This window comes from Pecten maximus, chromosome 3 (assembly GCF_902652985.1).
Source record: "Pecten maximus chromosome 3, xPecMax1.1, whole genome shotgun sequence".
Classification (NCBI taxonomy): Eukaryota; Metazoa; Mollusca; class Bivalvia; order Pectinida; family Pectinidae; genus Pecten; species Pecten maximus.
This window is the reverse complement of record NC_047017.1, coordinates 45069558-45090721: the sequence shown is the minus strand read 5'-3', so window position 1 is coordinate 45090721 and position 21164 is coordinate 45069558. Positions and strand designations below refer to the sequence as shown.

Sequence of the window (21164 nt, the reverse complement as noted above, 5' to 3'; positions counted from 1 at the left end):
AACAATAAAGTAAAAATTGGGAGTGGGAATTTAACAAAGAAGTCAAAATTGGAGTGCACGTGGAATTCAAAACAAGAAATAGAATTAGGAGTAGGAATTTAACCAAGAATTAGAATTAATTAAGGAATTAAGGGAAATATGTTAAAATGAGATTTGGTATCTCAATACTTTTCACACCCTTATATAGAGTGATGCACCCTTTTTCTTCCCAAGTATTGTTCAGTGAGTAATAGAAAGCTTCCACCCCTACCCCCACCTTTATCCTGAAGTCATTTCCTCCTGAAATGTAACATTTCACCTTTAACTATCACTAAAGTTCCTTTTGTTTCCCCATTTGTTGCCCTGGTATGATACACTGTAGTCTTCTTTACACAATGACTAACCACATCCACTGATAATTAGTCCTTGATGTTACAACTACACACAATAATAAGTTAGCTCATCCTGATAGCCAGAAAATATTGTAAATCATCAATTTTTGTTTTGCTTTGGGAGATAGATATATACCCAATAGGTCTGCGGATGATGTAGCATGTCTGTATATAAATAGTGACTGTATTTGTGCTGGTATAATATACGATCGACTGCTTGTCTGTCTAGACTTTCATCACTAACTCTTCTACTAGCTTGCCAGCTCCAGAGAGGAAAAGATTAATGATTTTTTTCATTCCCAATATGGGTGTTTTATTGGAAAATTACCCATTCCTTCATTCAGTCAGACATCAAAAAGATAATGATTATACTAGTATATGTCTTTTCTGGCCATGGTGAAGCACTCCAGCCGTGGAATCGCTCTGCAATCGTACAAGAGCGATCTCATTCCTATTACATGGTAACGCATGCACTCGGAGGTTATGAATTAGTAATGAATATGATGACCACTCCGGAAAAACCTCAGAGAGGTGATCACTGTGAACGTTTTGCCATGAAAGTTAAATGACTGTGCTGGTTACCATGGCGAGGACCTGACAGGGACACACAGACAGACAGGGTTCAAACCAGCACTGACCTTCATTAGTTAGAGGGCTGCGCTTTTATTGACAGACTTCCTACTTATTTTTGTCCCATGGGAAACAGAAACAATGAGAAAAAAAATGAATGTATGTAGGATAGTTGTCGAAATTGTCTAATGAAGACTGTAATTGTGTAATAAAGACTGATTCAATGGCTCTCGTTGCTGTCTATAGACTCGTATGTGATCTATGTTTGGGACGAAATTACTCACACTGCCCGATTCCAAGCCTTCCAAGTCTAAAAGATTCAATCCATCTGTGTTATTCCAGGCCGTGTTTGTACTCCAGTATCCAAAGCTTGCATCCATATATAAGTACAGGACCAGTATTTCTGGTTTAGGAATGTATTACAAATGATTACAAATTTTGTTATTGGCCTACAATATATGAGGAGAGGCCATGCTCTAGTTTGATTGGCTGATGAAGGTTAAGTGATTAAAGGTCAAATAATGTGAAGTGTACTTTCTTCCTGGATTTCAACACTTTCAAGTCCTAACCCTTCTAAAAGGACAAAATCTGTTGCATGTTGTGTTTTATTCATCATTTGATATACAGTCAAACCTCCTTTAGGGACCACCTGAATTAAGCGACCCCCTCTATTATATGAAAGTACTGAGTGTATTTTTCACTCCCAACTTTATTTACTGTATTAGTACATTACTTGAATTGAATGACCACCTGTCAGACATGGCTAACGACCATAATTTCTTTGTCCAATTACAGAAAAATGACTTTTTTTCAGCGGCTTTCTGAGTTAGTAAAACAAAAGTGGATGTTTTACAGATGAAAATGTATACCGGGTAAATCAATGTTACCGTCCTCTTTTAAAGATAAAGTATACTGTACTTTAAAAAAATGTCTCCACTCTGATGTTTACCCTGATAACACCAAAGTACAGCAAACGTTACTCTAAGGTGGTTTAAGGGGGGGGGGGGGGGGAAGGGGAAACTTCTATAGTCATTCAGACCAATTTTTCCTGGTGTTTGACTGATAAAAATACAAAAATGTGCTTAAGAAGAATAAAAAAAAAAGAATGCATAAACAGTCAACTCTGTTAAACCAAGATTTGCATTCTTTTAGAGACATAGATATATATTTGCCAGTGAAAAATGTATGCGTTATGATGTAGGAAATACGGTAACATGACTAATAATCAGGACGGATATCAGAACAAGGAATTCAAATGAATAAAAATTAGCCATAATGATTTAAAGTATTTAAAGATATATATATATAATAGTGAAAAAAGAAATTAAAATAAAAACATCTTTTACAACTTTTGTTCAAGTGGATTTTTTTGGGATTTTTTTTTACATATTTTTTATTATTACATGTACAGTGGACCCTCGATAATCCGAACACCTTCGTTCCCAGCCCAAACCGTCCGGATTACGAGTTTTCCGGACTACCGAATTTCGTCTACCAGGTCAAAAAAAAATGTTGTGTAAGAGTTATCTCCCTTGACTCTATACAATACGGGACGTTTTAATGACGTTTCATAAACACGTCTAATTGTCAGTCTTTTTAAAAAATAAATATACTTATGTTCTTGATATGATTCTTGTTTTCTTTTATTTTGTAGAAGCTAAAAAATAAACAATGTTTTTAAAAGAACATGTGAAGTGAAAGTTGTTTTATTTATAGCGGACATATGTGACCTACAAACAACACACATGGGTTACGTCCCAGAGGTTCACAAACGAGTAGAAATTACATACGTTAAATACCTGAAATGAAAGACCCACTATGTACAATGTACGTTTTTTTACGTAAATTATGAACCTGAAATGAAAGACCCGGTAAATGTACCATGTGTGTAATTAATAACATGCATCTTTCAATGAGTCGTCATTACACGTAACGGTGTTACAAGCCGATATCCTTGTTTACCCAATACAATTGTTAGTGATGTTAATTACCGATAATAAATTTATTACATGCATTTGTGATTGATTAAGTATCGTATCACATACTGTATTTTAGTGAATTAATTATTGCTAACTACGAAATAGCACTATGTAAAATAACTATAATAGATATTGTACGTCAAGTTGATAAAAGCAAGACCAGTCTACACTATAAAACCCTTTAATACTGAAGCATTTAGGTCAATCGTAAAGAAAAGCAATGTACCGTTATAAAAACAGAGCTACATTGTAACACAGGTAAACACCCGGGGCTATGACCTGGCAACGGTCGCTATGACTACGCACAGTGTCAAGCGATAGTCTGTACAGCTGTCGACACGGGTGACTTGCCCGACATTTTTCTCTCCTCGTGGTGAAAAAATCGTCCGGATTATCGGGGCAAATTTACTAATGAAAAGTACTTTCCGTTCCCAAAATGGGCTTCCGGAATCGGAAACCGAATTTCCGGACTGGTGAGTACAAATAACGTTACGGAAATCCGTTCCCATGCTATTCCGTCCAGACTGCGAGTTTTCCGGACTATCGGCGTCCGGATTATCGCGGGTCCACTGTATTAGCATTAAGCGAATTAGAGTGAATGAATTTTTCTTTTTTTATTATTATTATTTTATTTATTTATTTATTTTTGTCTCAAAGTTTCTTGAGTGGTCTCATAATCTTCAAACATATTTTACTGTAGACTGATGAATTCCATTTTTAGCTCACCGGTTACGAGTAACCGAGAGCTAATGCTGTCACCCCGGCTTCCGCATCCGCGTCCCACCCCAAAACTTTAAAGTTTTTGGGGTAAGTTTTTGGAAAGCTTGTAAGTCCAAAAGTATACACCTCATGCCCTTCTCATTTGGTTTATACATTGTTTAGAGGTCTAGGAGTGATGTTATGGCAAAATCATGCAGGACTTAACTTTTTTGGCACCAAAACCCACTTTAAAGTTTTTGGGGTAAGTTTTTTGAAAGCTTGTAAGTCCAAAAGTATACACCTCATGCCCTTCTCATTTGGTTTATACATTCATTAGAGGTCTATGAGTGATGTTATGGCAAAATCATGCAGAAAAAAATTGTGATTTTTTCGCATTTTACCATTTAGTGGACTTACGTTTTTAGACACAAAAACCCAATTTAAAGATTTTGGGGGTTAGTTTTGGAAAGCTTGTAAGTCCACACCCTTCTTATTTGGTTTATACATCCATTAGAGGTCTAGGAGCGATATTATGTGACATACAATTTCAAAATGACATGCTTATATACATACATAAAAAATGAATGCATAGTGTGATTGCTACCACCGGTGAGCTTTCGCAATCATTGATTGCACTTGTCATATTTGCAGTCCTATTGTATTGAATCTCTACTATCCATATTAATTAACAATTTTAGACTTTCCTTTTTTTGCCATTTTCATTGAACCTGGATTAAGAGACTACCTGCCTATGTGACCTTTCTATTGGCTTCACTGGAAGGTCACATGTGACAGATCTGACTGCACTATAAAAGTTAAGAGTATATTTAAATGTGCTGTTTAAATGTCAGTCTGTTGTACTATACTAATCTAATTCAGAGATAACATTAGTCGGAACAGATCACTTCTGGGGCCTGCTTTTCATCTTGTTTTTGTGTGATAGTGGTAAATTTACCCTTTTCTAGCTAATTTTGGTTGATAATTAATCTGTTTTCTTTGTTTTTGTAAATTCTTTATAAACATATAAATGGAATTTAATTAAGAAATATAGTACTTATTTCTTTCATCTTGAAATATTTGCGATTTTCCTGATATTAATAAATATCATGACTTATAGTTACAAAATGATTTAATATCTTCAGAAAAAGGGATGACTAAATGTAAACGAACAAAAAACAAACAATGAACCTTAAATTCTTTGACTTTGTTTGTTTTTCCTGTAGCAACCTATCAGTTCTTATGACTTCCGCTCTGTGATAACATTCGGGGGCTGGAAGGACGACTTCATGCTTGTGGTCACTCAACTCATAGAGTCGGCACCTCACCATTATGAACACCGGACAGAAAAACTTTTATTCTCCATGCCAAAACACAAGGTAAGTTTTATCCTTTATTCTCCATGCCAAAACACAAGGTAAGTTTAATCCTTCATTCTGTTAATGAAAAAATGAAATTGGGATGTTTATATGTAAACGTTACTGATGTGACAAAACCCTTATGGATACCATGCAGGCTTGTGTCCTTAATACTAAAAAATGGAACTGATATAGACGTTAAAATCTTTGTGGTATTTTTTGTGTGTGACTTCCTCAATTTAAGTTTACACATTATCAACAAGTCTTTGTTGGGATGTCAACAAGTGTTGAACAGATTCTGTGTGGGTTATAGTCATTACCTCACCAGGTCACACAATACAATATAACAATACATTGTTAAACTTTCATCTAGTTATACTTAGTCATTACCTCACCAGGTCACACAATACAATATAACAATACATTGTACTTCAGTCATTACCTCACCAGGTCACACAATACAATATAACAATACATTATACTTAAGTCATTACCTCACCAGGTCACACAATACAATATAACAATACATTATACTTCAGTCATTACCTCACCAGGTCACACAATACAATATAACAATACATTATACTTAAGTCATTACCTCACCAGGTCACACAATACAATATAACAATACATTATACTTCAGTCATTACCTCACCAGGTCACACAATACAATATAACAATACATTGTACTTCAGTCATTACCTCACCAGGTCACACAATACAATAGTTATAACAATACATTATACTAAAGTCATTACCTCACCAGGTCACACAATACAATATAACAATACATTGTACTTAATTTAAGTCATTACCTCACCAGGTCACACAATACAATAGTTATAACAATACATTGTTAAACTTTCATCTGTTGTTGACTGATGTGTATTCTGATGAATTGTAAATGTCATTCAAAGTAGCCTTATGTAAATTATAATTTATTTTGAAAGTTAATTAAAATGCTGTGTTGAAGATATAAATGTCCACTCCTATATTTAAGTTAACCATATATAACCTTACCTTGACTATACATACATGCCATACCTCCCGACGTGAGACAAAATCTCCCTTATTTTCAAGTCATTTATTTCCTCCCGGGAGGAGAGCCCAAATTCCCGTATTTTGTAATTCCCTCCGGTATTTTTGCCGACGCCATTTTTGTTTACAATTCAGTAGTTTTCTCGCGAGATTTGGCTAAATTTAGCGATCACGTGATCCATCTGTTCACGTGATCACTCAATCAAAATGGCGCCTGTTGGACACGGCTTTCACACAAAGCTCTGGCTAGTGTAATGTTTGCGCTAGAATATCTATCACCATGAAATAAAGGCAAGTCGCTTACAAATAACTTTAACCCTCTTTGCTAACAGACTTGAATTATTGTTTGTTTTCTTTTAGGACCATACTTTGATGATGGTAATTGATACCGAGTCTGGTCAGACGCAAAATCACACGTGTTTTTCATTTACTATGTGTATCGTTGATCAGTGATAGCAAGATGAAATCCGATATTTTCTTTTAGAAAACTATCAAAATTAGCACATCTGTTGGTCGTTACAAAGTGGTCAATCATGGTGTTTACAATGACTGTACAGTCCATGACAGAGACAATATACAAAATCTAGAATGATCGTGATAAGATTTACTGCAGTCTCCGGGATCCTAACATGAACATCTTCCGTTCTCATGATTTCATGTATACACTTGCACACTTGGAATATTTTTATATCTAATTGGTCCAACATAAGGTATCCCACAGAACATTTCATGGTGATTTTTACAACTGATGTGTTCCCTCAGAGTGGATCAATCTTTCTAATTTAAAAAAAATCCCAACTGATAAATGAATAACTTGCTTGTCTTAATCTTTAGCTACATGTAATTATAATATACCCTTTTCAAATGCTGTTATGCAATATGCATAAAGCTGTAAAACTTTTTGTGTTGCATAAAAAAAAATCGAAAAAAAATTTCATATCATGAGAATCTGAATGTATACTTATTGCATTTTTTACCTTATACAACTTTTTGTGGTTTGCATATACAATATGATTAATATCCAAAATAAATATAAATATTCTTTATCACTTTCAAAATTAGTTAATTGCTTAAAAATTGAGTAAAAATGATGATATTCATGCCGCGCACAAATCTCCCTTATTTTAGGCAAAACTCCCTTAAAATAATCATCAATCTCCCTTATTGGTCTCCCAAAAATATGGCATGTATGACTATATTTAACTGTCCACATCCTATCATACCTGTCCAAGGTTTAATTAACAACATCAAATATACTCTCACATTTAAAATTGAAACTAAATTAAATTTTGTGCCAGATTTTATCACCTAAAAATAGATTTGTGAACAGAGAAGTAATTTATATCAAAGTGACATTAATAGAAAAGAAATATATATAGAGAGAGAAACAAGAAAGGCCGTCTGTGACACACCACAAAGACAATTTGTGTCCGACATTCCCAGTGTACAGGATATGTAGGAGGCAGACTGTAGTCCCCACCAGGTTCATTAGCGTTGTGATTGAGGGGTGGGTGATACAGTGTAAAAAATGTAAAGTTTATTTATTTTACTACCATTGTAAAACAAGTTATACCAACTTATAGAAATCACTCTTGTTGTGCGGGATGGAAGCGTGCAATGGATCTTACTGTGTTAGGAAACCACAGCAAACCAATGTGGTCAGGAAGATGATACATACCTTTTCATATCTGATGGGGAAATCTAACCCTGGCGGAAAAGGCAAATGTGTTACCATTGTGCCACCGGACCTGTATACTAGCTAAAGACTAGAACAGACAGAAGCTCCATTGTGCCACCGACCTGTATACTAGCTAAAGACTAGAACAGACAGAAGCTCCATAACTGCTAAAGAGGCAAAGATAAGCCATATGCCTCACCTTTCCTTCTTATCTTTCATTTTCATTAATTTTGTGACCTTTCAAAGATGGTTTTAAATACAATCATAACATAAGAATGCCAAGCTATATTGTGAGAAAGTGTTAGAAATGAGAACCTTGTGTATTGAGAGTGATGTAGGCATGAGATAAACCCTATAGTTCTTCGTACACAATATGATTCCTTTGAAATTAATCTACCTCTAGAAGTTTTAATTAGATAGTTTTTCTATGAAAGGTAAACCATTATTCCACTGTTATGTTGTTGTGTAAGCATTCAGTAGATATATTACGACAGACTTCTACTTCTAATCTTTCCACTGAGGACAATTACTGTGTCAATCTTAATGTCAGGAATTGAAAAGTTCCATTATAATGGAATATCAGGTTCAGTATCGGTATGTTGAAATTGGAAGGCATTTTCCATCCAGCGGGTTCAGTATGTGCACTGATTATCATATGGCAATAGAAATTGTTCATAGCACAGTAGCTTGTCAAATTGTGTAAAGTTTTCTTACAAATATCTCGTGATCCTTTACATGTATTGATAGGTCATGTGACTGGTTTGCCCGTTGTCAGTATAATGTGACTGGGTGGGGTGTCCTGCTGGGTGTTTTCAGCAGTATGCTTTAGTGAGGTGCACTATAAATCCTGCAAAAGTTTCGGACTTTCACAAGGAGATTCAACCCGAACATTCTGCAGCCTCCAAAAACAAACACACACACTCGTCACACGCATGCATATCGCACGCACGGGGTCAGGCCGTCCTGAAATGACCTAAGCTAATAGGAGGTTAAACAAATAAAATGAATCCAAGTCATGTGATCATTTACCGATAGGTCATGTGGTCTTTGGTAAAAGTTTTTTTTTACCTACATATGTATATATATAATATTATATTCGCCTGAAGATGGCCAGCAAGGCCTGAAAACATTAGCAAAAATGCCATGTTGATTTCATTATTTCTACTATAATATTATATATATAGCGACTACATTTTTTTGTGTTTGACAGGTGCTGGAGGCAACACTGTTAGTGGCCAGTTACATCAACGTCCGTGTCCAACATCCGTCTCAGGACAGCAGTGCAGATCTATGACCAAGATGACATTGTTGGCCTCCACCAGTACAATCCAACAACTTTTCTGTGAAGACCTTTGACATTTGACCAGTCAAATCTGATGTTTCTAATCAACATATTGTTGATGTTTGCCATCAGCCAGAATATAGTTAATTTGACCGTCCACATGGTAATTGTCCATGACTTTTACCCTGGTATCAGTTTTGACTCCCAAAGAACTGCTGAATGTTATTGATGTTGCTAACAGTAGTATGCCACATGAACAAACACCACCAATATTCAAATGTTGGCCTGGTATATGTGAATATAGGAGGAGACATGTCGTAGGGAGCTGGTTGTGACAGGTACTACCATCAGCTCCATGTCTCATCCTCTCCGAAGTGCTGCCCATCACGAACATTTGCCACCAGAATTCAAATCTAGCGGCTGTTTGTGTAACAAAGGGGCAGACCCAAGGAACTGAAGAATTATCGATACACATGCTACCGTCAGGCTACTGCAACAATCGATGAAGTGAAATATTTCTCTGCCAAATCTCACACCACCATAATGGCATCCTTATACAAAGTCAAAGGTCCAACCCTCTCAGAAAGGCTGACTGGATGTTAAAGGGTTCAATTGAATACTACTGCAGACTCAAATTCACATGTGAAAATCCTTAATTTAAAGAAGACAAAAAAGTGACAGAATGTTTGTCGAAATTAATCAAGTCTTTCCATTCCATTCGTCACAGTGACACGTAAACTTGCTTTTTCCTCCTGTTTTCTTTCTTCATGAGATTTTGTATGTTACTACGATTTATAGCGGTCCTACACTGCACCATCTGTCCTTGTTACTTTCCACAGATTGTGGATTTGAGTTTATTATTCTTAATTTGATATTTATTTTGTTTTCTTACAAAATCATGAGTGTGATAATGATGACGTCTACATCAGCACCGTAACATTGTATGAAATGTCCTCACATATGTTCCTGTGGTGTGGAAGCAACACCATATGTATTTTGCATAATATCCTTTTATATACAAATATTTTCTCATTTATTGTAATTTTTATTTGCTTTGTTTGAATTTTTTTCTTTTCATTTCAAATCTGCATAATAATTGAAGTAAACGGTTGGAGTTTCCACACTGTTATTGTAAGTATTTTTTGGGTGCAATATTGACATAAGAAATCAAAATATTACATAGAGAAAATAATGTTTTCATAAGGTTTTACCATTACTTGATAATGAATTTGTGATAAGGAATTTTAAAGAAATGTAACCTTTGATAAAAACATCAGACCCGCAAGTGTTCCGTCTGCGATAGCATGGCTCCAAACTGTGCTCTGTCTTATTGGCTGTTTCAGACACACAGTATTCTGGTGGTAATTCTATTTTAGCTGCAGGTTAGTTATGTCATTTGAACACAAAATAAAACAGGAATTTCTTTTTACGATTTGGAATGTTCCTGACACTTCAGGGCAGAAGTTTTCGGTTGATGATTGTATATGTACAACCGTGAGTTGCTTGAGAGTGGTACTGTTAATCTTTTACACCACTTAAACTCAGAAATTCTCATGATTTATTGATTTAGAAATACATATATATAAATGTATACATATATGTTTTGTTTTTTCTGGTGAATACTAGGGACAGAATATCAAATATACCGGGGTATTTTAGGCGATTTGTAATAGGCCACTTTTGTTTTACTTCACATCGTACATCAATATGTGTCCCAACCTTACAAGATGAATAAATTTATGAATTTGAAAAAACTAATATCCAAAGTCTGGTAAAATGTAAAAAAACAAACTAACAAGGCTCAATTGATATGAAGTTTTGAAACACTCACCAGAAAACCTATTAGGCTTGTATCAGACCTGTATCTCAGGCGGATGATGGCTGCAGTTATTCCATCTAATTTGGAAAGTTGTAGCATTTGAAAGTTAATTTGACATACAGCTATTTGTGGGAAGTGATGAGTGCCCATTTGTATTCAATTTTTTTTTTAATTTTTTTTTTTTTTCATGAAATAAGTTAAGTTAGTGTTTTTCATCTGTGAATTATTTTTTGAGAGATATGGGTTTTTTAAACCACTTTAAAGACTAGATAAGAAAAAGCAATGGTTTATCAGGATTGGAAAATGGAATTGTGCTCTGTTTGTATATCATATAATTTAAATTGAAAATGTTCTTTAATGTTTGTAATGGTAGAGTTTTGTCTGTTTTAAGGAAGCCTGAAGATACTAGACAGGCTGCGGTCCTTTTTTGAGTCATCGTCATCATTTTGCGGTTAACACTACCCTATTGGATTCCATTTGTGTGCTCACCATCTTATCATAGGAGTACACTCATCACCGAGGTCTTTTAATTGTAAAGTAGTATAATCAGTTTATTTCCACACTCCTTGAAAGATTACTCGGCCAACGGCAGGAAAAACTTATCATAGCACAAACACCTATATTGTGTTCCGATATCTTCTTGATGATTCTTAAATCAAACAAAAATAAGAGATTTTTATTAATGAATGTGTTGACAGTTATGAGATTGATTTTGTGTATTGATATTAAAATATTTGCTGTATATTTTCAGTAAGTTGAATCAGAGGGGTTTGAGGAGAATAAAAATATATTCTCAGTTAGAAAATTACATGTTTTGTCAAAGCCAGGAAGTACAGCCAGTGTGCGTGCAGAATAATACGCTGCAAATGTAGTGCACATGTGGAACTCATAATCGCACACGGACTGACAGCCTCAGATCTGTATCACCCACATGCTTGAAAGTTTCCACAATAACCGCCTCTTCTGCTGTAATTTCATTATGTTGAGCCTTCAATGAAATCACACTTGCTTGCTCTCCATGAAGTTATAAGCAGGATGATATTCTTTTCTTCATCGTTAATTCCCTCTCGGGGGAATGGGGCAGGCTTGCCTGCCATAGAATCAGATTATGTAAAGTTTGCAAATGAAATTGGTTCTAAATTGCCATGTATAATATTAAAGTTTAGAACATTACTGATAACATGCGTATGAATATCTAATAGCAAATAAAATTAATTTATAAGGTTATTCTGATAAATTATAAAATTTTACATTTCCAAATTTGGTTTCAGTTGTAGTTCAGTTAGGCAAACAAATTTTTTAAATCCTGTTGGATTGGTCAATGTCTTCCACCTATTTTCTATTTCTCTGTAGATTCTGTAGAGACCGATATACTCTATCAATAGTTCTATTTCTCTGTAGATTCTGTAGAGACCGAACATACTCTGTCAATAGTTCATGTTTCAGGGGAAACTCACTTCTTTATCCCATCTTTACCATCTCGTCACCATCTCACTTGTACCAGACTGTTATCACCAAAATCTTATTAGCTTGTAACTTGGGAGAGTGATAATCTATCATCACCAATTAAATACAATTATAATGGATGTTTACTGCCAGTATTTCTAGCATTCTTTAATATTTCCTGGTACATATAAAAGATCTCTCAAATTGAGGATATTCGTTTATACACTAAGAAAATGAGCAGGCTGGATAAATTAAGTTTTGATTATACTGCATGGAAATAATTATAAACCACTATCTTTTTCTTTCAAAACCCTGATATAAACCATTTTTGTGTACCGGTTTTGTTACCTAGTGATAAATAAATTATGACAGATAGTTTTGTTTTGATAGAGTCTGAACTCACTTATTTTCTGAAGCACCATTTTGTATCATTCGTAAATGTTAAACAGTATTCATTTAATTTTGTTTGATCTGATGAAAGGTCAACCATACTGTGTTTTCATTGGATGCTGCGCTTCATAGTACATTTGCATGTATTGCTAAAAGTGAAATGACAATTTGGGGATAGAAGTACAGTGTAGACTGACTTCCTTCCTCCGCCCTACTTAATGTAATATGTCACTATATTGTTCCCATCACAATCCAATCTTGGCCTGCAGTATATACCCCCCCACCCCACAGTCGTGGGCAGAAATGTCACTGGCATGGCCAATCTGTCTCTGATATTCACCAAGACTGGGTATCTTGGACCTCTGTTCCACAGGGAATATAATTTGATTAGATTTAAAAGGCTTTTCTGACATACTAGAAAGTTAATTAAGAATATATTTAGATATTATTGATAAAACCATTATTGGGATGGATTTTAATGACCTTTGGTAGCTTTCTTATCTTTGATGTTTGATATGTATAATCTTGAGACATCTTAAGGAATTAATTAATAGTTTGAACTGCACTCCTGTAAGAAAAGTTATCCTGTTTTGGCAAGATTATCAGATTACTGAAATGAAATATACTTATTGGGTGTCTTGATAGGCCGTTGATATGTTCAACAAAGAGATATTGATATACGTTACTAGTATATATCATTCTGTAATGCTCCCTGATGGCCATAAGCTGTAGCTATTGAAATATTTACAAGCTGACTTTTATCTTCTGAAGACAATTCTGCAACTCTAAGGACCCACATGTAGCAGCTGAAACTAAGTTTAAGGACCGATACCATTATTGGTAATATCTTATTCCAGTTTCAACTCCAAATACATTGGTGTATATTAACTGTCATCCATAAGGAGTTGATACGTTGGGAGACCTTGTATACTTCAAACTGTCTGACTGTGTATATGTATGTGTTTACAAGGAACGGCTTCATATCACTTTCTGTTGTCAGCATCGATCAGCCATTGGAAACAGAGCTCAATATGTGTGTACTCCATGTGACTCGTGTCTGCTGTGATACTGCCCAGAGGTTGTTAGGGTCGAAATGACACGTCAAATGCCGATCATCTCCAACACTCCTATAAATACTAATCATCTTAGACATTCTAATTTAACATTCATCTTGTTTCAAAATCAATAGCGACACCTTTGTTTATTTTTAAAGATGCAAAAAGTTGGCTTTTCTTTTTAAAATTGATCGGACACAGATTATGTAATCTTCAACAGGAGCGAGCATTAAATGTTCTTCCTTCAAAATAGGAGAACTTTTTATATTTTTTGTTATTTTTATTATTCTTGAAGTTAAAACTAGTACCACTTAAACTACATAGTTGAAGCCTATCATAGATCTAGTAGGCTATTCTTTAGTGCCTGAAAACATACATTTGTAACAGCTCCAAACCTGTACAGATAAAGAGACAGCCATTCTATGAAAACCTGAGAATTATCAATCTAAGTTAGCTAAATATGACAAAAAGTGACGCCAATTCTCACAAACATTTTGGTAACTCGATATAAAGTGTGATTTTCCCTGTTGTCATCCTGTACTTTAGAAAGAGGAATGTTACAATACACTTAAGGCTCCCTGTAGATAGAGTGGATTTCATTAATTATTCCTTCGATTTAAAAAAAAATGCCTTAGTTATCGACTGTTTTGCCATTCCATAGCCATGCAAATATCGGAATTTGAATCGTTTCACTGCAATCAGTTTTTCCCCCAGGATCTATTGCTCCCAGTAGAAATGGGAAATAAAGAGGCTGTACAACTCAAGGGAATGCACAGACATTTCCTCTTGATTGGGTAAAACTTCTGTGGGGGTGATACCGATAATTCACTTCTAGATTTCTCAGAAACATAAAATGAAGCCGCATCTTGATTGGAAGCCTGCATGCTACTGAAGACATCACTGACTGCTCAGTTTTCAGATAGACAACAACTCGGTGACAGATTTATGCCCCCTGTGAGGGTCCTCAGTGACAGATTTATGCCCCCCCCCCCCTGTGAGGGTCCTTGTTGACAGATTCATGCCCCCCTGTGAGGGTCCTTGTTGACAGATTCATGCCTCCCTGTGAGGGTCCTTGTTGACAGATTCATGCCCCCCTGTGAGGGTCCTTCAGGTGACAGATTCATGCCCCCCTGTGAGGGTCCTTCAGGTGACAGATTCATGCCCCCCTGTGAGGGTCCTCTGTGACATATTTATGCCCCCCTGTGAGGGTCCTCAGTGACAGATTTATGCACCCCTGTGAGGGTCCTCGGTGACAGATTTATGCCCCCCTGTGAGGGTCCTAGGTGACAGATTATGCCCCCCCCCCCCCTGTGAGGGTCCTCAGTGACAGATTTATGCCCCCCTGTGAGGGTCCTCGGGGACAGATTTATGCCCCCCTGTGAGGGTCCTCGGGGACAGATTTATGCCCCCCTGTGAGGGTCATTAGGTCATACTTGGTATGGTGATTATAAAATATTCCACAGAGAAAATATTATTGGGATTGCATGTCTGACATATAAGTATACTGCTCTCTCCTGATGATTTAATACAGTGTTATGACCTTTGAATGAGATTCCGACCCACGGTGAAATTACCTTGGGATGAGAGTCCGACCAACGGTGAAATGACCTTGGGATTAGATGTCCGACCCACGGTGAAATGACCTTGGGATGAGATGTTCAACCCTTTTGGGCGACCTTCTGGATCCTGACAATCAGAAATTATTTTTGTCCATTCTTATGAATTAATTTTCAAGAGTAATTTTTAATTTAAAATAAACTCTGGTAGCCTGGGATATTATAACATCACTCATTGTGTAATGGGTGTATATTTATAATTTTTCTTTAATGTTTTGCAATATTTTGTTGTTAGCAGAAACATAACCTATACAGAGAGGAGGTTTTGTAACATCATTATCAGTAGTGGATTGATAAACATAACCTATACAGAGAGGAGGTTTTGTAACATCATTATCAGTAGTGGATTGATAAACATAACCTGTACAGAGAGGAGGTTTTGTAACATCATTATCAGTAGTGGATTGATAAACATAACCTATACAGAGAGGAGGTTTTGTAACATCATTATCAGTAGTGGATTGATATGTGTCCTCAAATTGACATTTACAAAATATCATAATACATCTACCTGGTTATTATGTATACAAAGAATTAGCTATTTTTATGAATTTTGACAGGTTGTCTACATATCTGATAAGGATTAGCGACTTTGTACATTTAGTAATCAAACGTTTCTCTCTGTAATTAATTTGTTTCTTTTATTTGAAATATCATGGAAAATTTTGGATATCTTTTCAAATCTAAGTAAAATTGAAGAACTGTCTAGTCATTCTGGTGTGAAACCCTGACTCGGTGCTCAATCATTTAAACAGTAGTTCTTTGTTCTATATTGATTTCCACTTTCAGTTTGAATTCATTAGTGGATTAAATGTTTTATTTCTGTATTTGACAGACACTTGTAAATCTGTTATTGAGTGTGTATGCTTCATAGATATATTTATTTTTAATAATATTACATTAGACACAAAGTAGGTGTCATCATGAGCCATCACTGCTATTCGCATGCATAATTTACTGTTTATTAATTAATTTATATGTATTTTGTTACATTTTTGTCCTTTTTCTTGTTTTGTCGCAATATATTTAAATACTTTCATGGATGTAGACATGAATATCTACATTTTCTACATTCTTCTTTTGACCAATGGTATTGGCATGCTTTGTAATAGGCTGTTTAACTGATCAATCAAAATTGATACAGAACTCTTTAACATGAGATTAAGTGGTGACCTTGACATTGGCCGGTGTGTAACCTTGTTATTGGCAAGGGTGGCCTTGATATTGGTCACTGTGACCTTGACATTGATCATGCTGACAAATCAGACTGAGAAATACTTTCCTGAATATTACACATTTCCTCGTTTTTTATGGTCTCTAACATCTCCTTCCAATACACCATTACTCATTCACTGTTGTATTGAATATGGATGACAACTTATTTTTGCCTTATCTCAATTAAAATGTAGTGAAAATGAATTTCTTTGCTGAAAGAATGCTGTCATTTTAAAAACTACTGTGGTATGAAAATGATGCTTTATTGTATTGAATTTAAATTTAATGATTTTTTTATTTTACAGTTATTGGAAACACATTTTATGAACTTACATATATCACTTTCATTTCTTTGATTCTATTCTTGAGTTATTTTACATGTTTAATTATGACTAAGAGATCATTCTTTTCACAATGAATGATTACCTGGGAAAATATTTAAGAGTGATAGAAATGGTTATATCCTTCACGAGTTTATTAATCAATTACAGATCACAGAGCTAGCTGTACCAGAACCATCCAGAGTCTGTATATAAGCACAGCCAGTATTGGATATTACATTGTGTTAAATTGTTATCAATCAAGCTCTAGCCCATTAGCCTCACAACTTAACACGGCAAGCAATTAGCTACATATTGATTCAAACACTGCAATAAAAAGAAATTTCATCCTTCCTTTAATCTCATTATTTTTTTTCTCTAATTAAACGAAATTGTGTGATGGCTGTGTAATCCTCATTAAAGAGACTAGAGTAAGATGGCTGAGTGTTAATGTGCCAGACAGGTACTGGATATACCTGGAATATACTCTCTTCTGTATCTTAGTGTAGATATCCCAAGGTCTTCATTCTTCATTCTTCTTTAATGTTTATATGATTCTAATGATGTTCATCTTTTGTGTGCTAGTTAAGGAAAGCTACACACATTTGATTTTTGTTGTTGTTGGGTACATATCGTCAATGGTTACGAGTCCTTAGGGACGAGGCGAGGTACCTGTGGAGGGACACAAACCAATCTCAGTTTGATGACTGAAGCATACAGATCTGATAATGGTCACCAGTTATAAAACAATTTGTTTTTGTTGATTTTTAAAGAGGAAAAAAGTGTTGTGATCATGAAAACAAATAAAAAATGGATACAGATATTTTTCTGTTTTTGTTCTTTTTTTGTAATCTAGATTTGGCATGTCAGAGCGTGAGAGCCAATCGTGATTTACTACCGAGAGTGCCTGACATGTCCCTTCACTTGAGTGGTGAGTTAACATTATAGGCAGCGAGCAGCCTGTATTACTCAATACCCAGGAGACAGCGACAAGCACTACATAGCTGACTTCCATGTGCGTTTGGTGGTGCCGTAATTATGTAAATATTCATTTACCACCATTCCCAGTATCACTGCTTAGTACTTGTGCAAAACCCATTTGAGAAATGAGTTTGTCACAGCAAGCATTCATTGGCAAGTCTTGAGGGATTTACTCTGTTTCCTGGGACAGGAGTTTGAGAATAAAAACTATCAACCGTGGTATTGTCTACTTTTAGAAAGTTTTTTTTAGGGGGATTACAATCTGTTTTGGTGTTTAGCTTCATTTACTTAATGACAACTTGAAGTTTATTTTTTACTACACAATTTAAAACGGGTTATGTATTCTGATTTCCTTACGATGGTATGTCCTTATATGACCCTAGCTGTTGTCAGATAAACTTCAAACAAAATATCCTGATAAAGGTCACACTTTCGTAGACTTTTGTTACTTGTATAAATGGTGATCCCCAGTGTCTGTTCATCCATTTATACATTTGAGTCGGCATATTTTAAACAACTACAGTGTACTAATGAAACCAAAGTTTGATCTTCAAATATTAACAAAAATGATACCAGGGTATATGTTTATTTCTCTGGATAGTACGATTTATTGCCCTTGACTGCCCTGGCTAGTTTAGCCTTTATTGACAAGTCATTCGGAATTTTGTATAATTTTCTCTGTTTTAGTTTTGGAGAGTTATTGCCCTTGACTGCCCCGGCTAGTTAACCAGTTATTGACACGTCTTTCCAAACTTTGTATAATTTTCTGCGTTTTAGTTTTTGAGAGTTATTGCCCTTGACTGCCCTGGCTAGTTTTGAAGTTATTGACACTTCTTTCCAAATTTTGTATAATTTTCTACGTTTTAGTTTTGGAGAGTTATTGCCCTTGACTGCCCCGGCTAGTTAAGAAGTAATTGACACTTCTTTCCAAATTTTGTATAATTTTCTACGTTTTAGTTTTTGAGAGTTATTGCCCTTGACTGCCCCGGCTAGTTAACCAGTTATTGACACTTCTTTCCAAATTTTGTATAATTTTCTGCGTTTTAGTTTTTGAGAGTTATTGCCCTTGACTGCCCTGGCTAGTTTAGAAGTTATTGACACTTCTTTCCAAATTTTTTATAATTTTCTCTGTTTTAGTTTTTGAGAGTTATTGCCCTTGACTGCCCCGGCTAGTTAACCAGTTATTGACACGTCTTTCCAAATTTTGTATAATTTTTTACGTGATAGTTTTTGGGAGTTATTGCCCTTGACTGCCCTGGCTAGTTTAGCAGTTATTGACACATACTTTCAGATTTAGTACACAGCGTTATCAGCACTCAAATTGAAGACCTGCTGATACAAGCATTTGGATTGCTAACCATTATAGATACATTTGTAGATATAGATGGTCTGTCTATATGGCCCTGCCTAGGTTCATCAATTTTTGTATAAAAAATTTAATCCTTACATGATATGCAAGACGAGTCGCTATATTACTGTTACTAGTTGTTAATTTCTATTTATCTAAGGAATCATTCTTGTTTTTATCGTTTACTGGTGTGTAAACTTCAATATACAGATATCTAGAGGGCGTAATGTTAAAATGTCAAAACAACAAAATTACATGTTTTACCTGTGCTTTTAGTAAATTAAATTGGCACTCTTTTTTCAGCCGGACAATTATGGAATCGCTTAACAACAGCTGATTCCAGTTTAGCGGGAAAAGCTGTCAACACCAGGAATAAACAAAATATAGTTCCACAGTAACATTTTTTTAATCGATTCCTGTTTGATATTTCAAACAGTTTTCATTGTTATATTTAAGTCAATTCTGTAATATTCCATTCCTATTTTATTGTAAAAAAAGTCATAACAGAAACGATAATAGTCATTGCGTATTTACACTAATTGCGCATGTCAGCAACAGGTCCGGCTATGAGCAATGTATTACTACTTGTCAAATTTGATGTTTACTTACAAGTATAGACACCAGCACTTTAATAAACTTAACCACTAACCACTAACATCAAGTCCGTCGGATGGGACTTAAAATGGTGTCCCGTGTAAGAATGTCCATCTTGCACGATAAAGATCCCTCTGCGGTTTTTCGATGAAGAGTAGGTGTGATAACGCCGGTCCAGAGGATAGGCCAATATTTGATATTTCGAAATATTTATTAGGTGTTTTGATGGACGTCAAAAACTTAGATAACCGAAATTGACAGGGTTGTGTCTTCTCTCTTCTCCATCCATCTTCGCTATGGTAGGCGTAGCTACTACTAAACAGCGCTAGGTTAGGACCTATTCGAATCCGGGAGTCGCCCTCAAAAATTAGTTAAATCCTAAATTAGACAGACGACTCTCCTCTCTCCCATTCCATTCTCCTCTACCACTCCACACTGTTCCCATTCTACTCCTGTCTGTTCTCGTCAGCTGAAAGGCCGTAAGGCCTTGTAAATAGTTAAGTTTACCCACTTGTAAACTATGTTTTCGAGCTTAAGGTAATAGAACAAATACACATCGGAAATGTAAATATTACTATACTACATGAAGAGCTGACTTTATATATTCAACTGATTGTATTGTCCATTTATCCGATGAAATGGTATTCATTTGATGTTTTACTACGGCAACACACCGTTTAAGAGCAATGCTTGTCCGACGTATTCCAAATTGCTCGTCTTGGTTTCCAATACTATAAAGGGATTTAGGCGTGACAAAGTCTTTGAATGACGAGGATGAAATTGTCTTGTTGAAGCTTTAATTGTGAAAATCGATCACAGAGACATTGATGCTAAGATAGATTATACTACGTACGTAGCTTTTGTAATCGAGATCAACCGACACCAGATACCTATATACCATGTACAGCACTGGAGCTCACTGTCTAGTTGGTTCACAGCTCACATAAACCCCTCATCAAGTTAGTTCACCATTCCCATAAACCCTTCGTCAAGTTGGTGCACCATTCCCATAAACCCTTACTCAAGTTGGTTCACCAATCCCATAAACCCGTACTCAAGTTGGTCAAACATTCACATAAACCTTTCGTCAAGTTAGTTCACCAATCCCATAAACCTTTCGTCAAGTTTGTTCACCATTCCCATAAACCTTTCGTCGAGTTTGTTCACCATTCCCATAAACCTTTCGGTAAGTTGGTTCACCATTCCCATAAACCCTTCGTCAAGTTAGTTCACCATTCCCATAAACCCTTCGTCAAGTTGGTTCACCATTCCCATAAACCCTTACTCAAGTTGGTTCACCATTCCCATAAACCCTTACTCAAGTTGGTTCACCAATCCCATAAACCCTTCATCAAGTTGGTTCACCATTCCCATAAACCTATCGGTAAGTTGGTTCACCATTCCCATA

General features: G+C 35.6%; 1 protein-coding gene across 1 annotated transcript in view; it reads left to right on the top strand.

Annotated features, from left to right (window-relative positions):
* The window catches only part of LOC117322778 (pleckstrin homology domain-containing family H member 1-like), a 304601-nt gene extending 286945 nt beyond the window's left edge, over nt 1–17656 (top strand). Inside the window, exons 29-30 of the mRNA XM_033877718.1 lie at nt 4843–4995; nt 8901–17656. Coding sequence (XP_033733609.1) covers nt 4843–4995; nt 8901–8984 — 237 coding nt within the window. The 3' untranslated portion in view covers nt 8985–17656. The remainder of the gene's footprint in view (nt 1–4842; nt 4996–8900) is intronic.
* The last annotated feature ends 3508 nt before the right edge of the window (nt 17657–21164 follow it).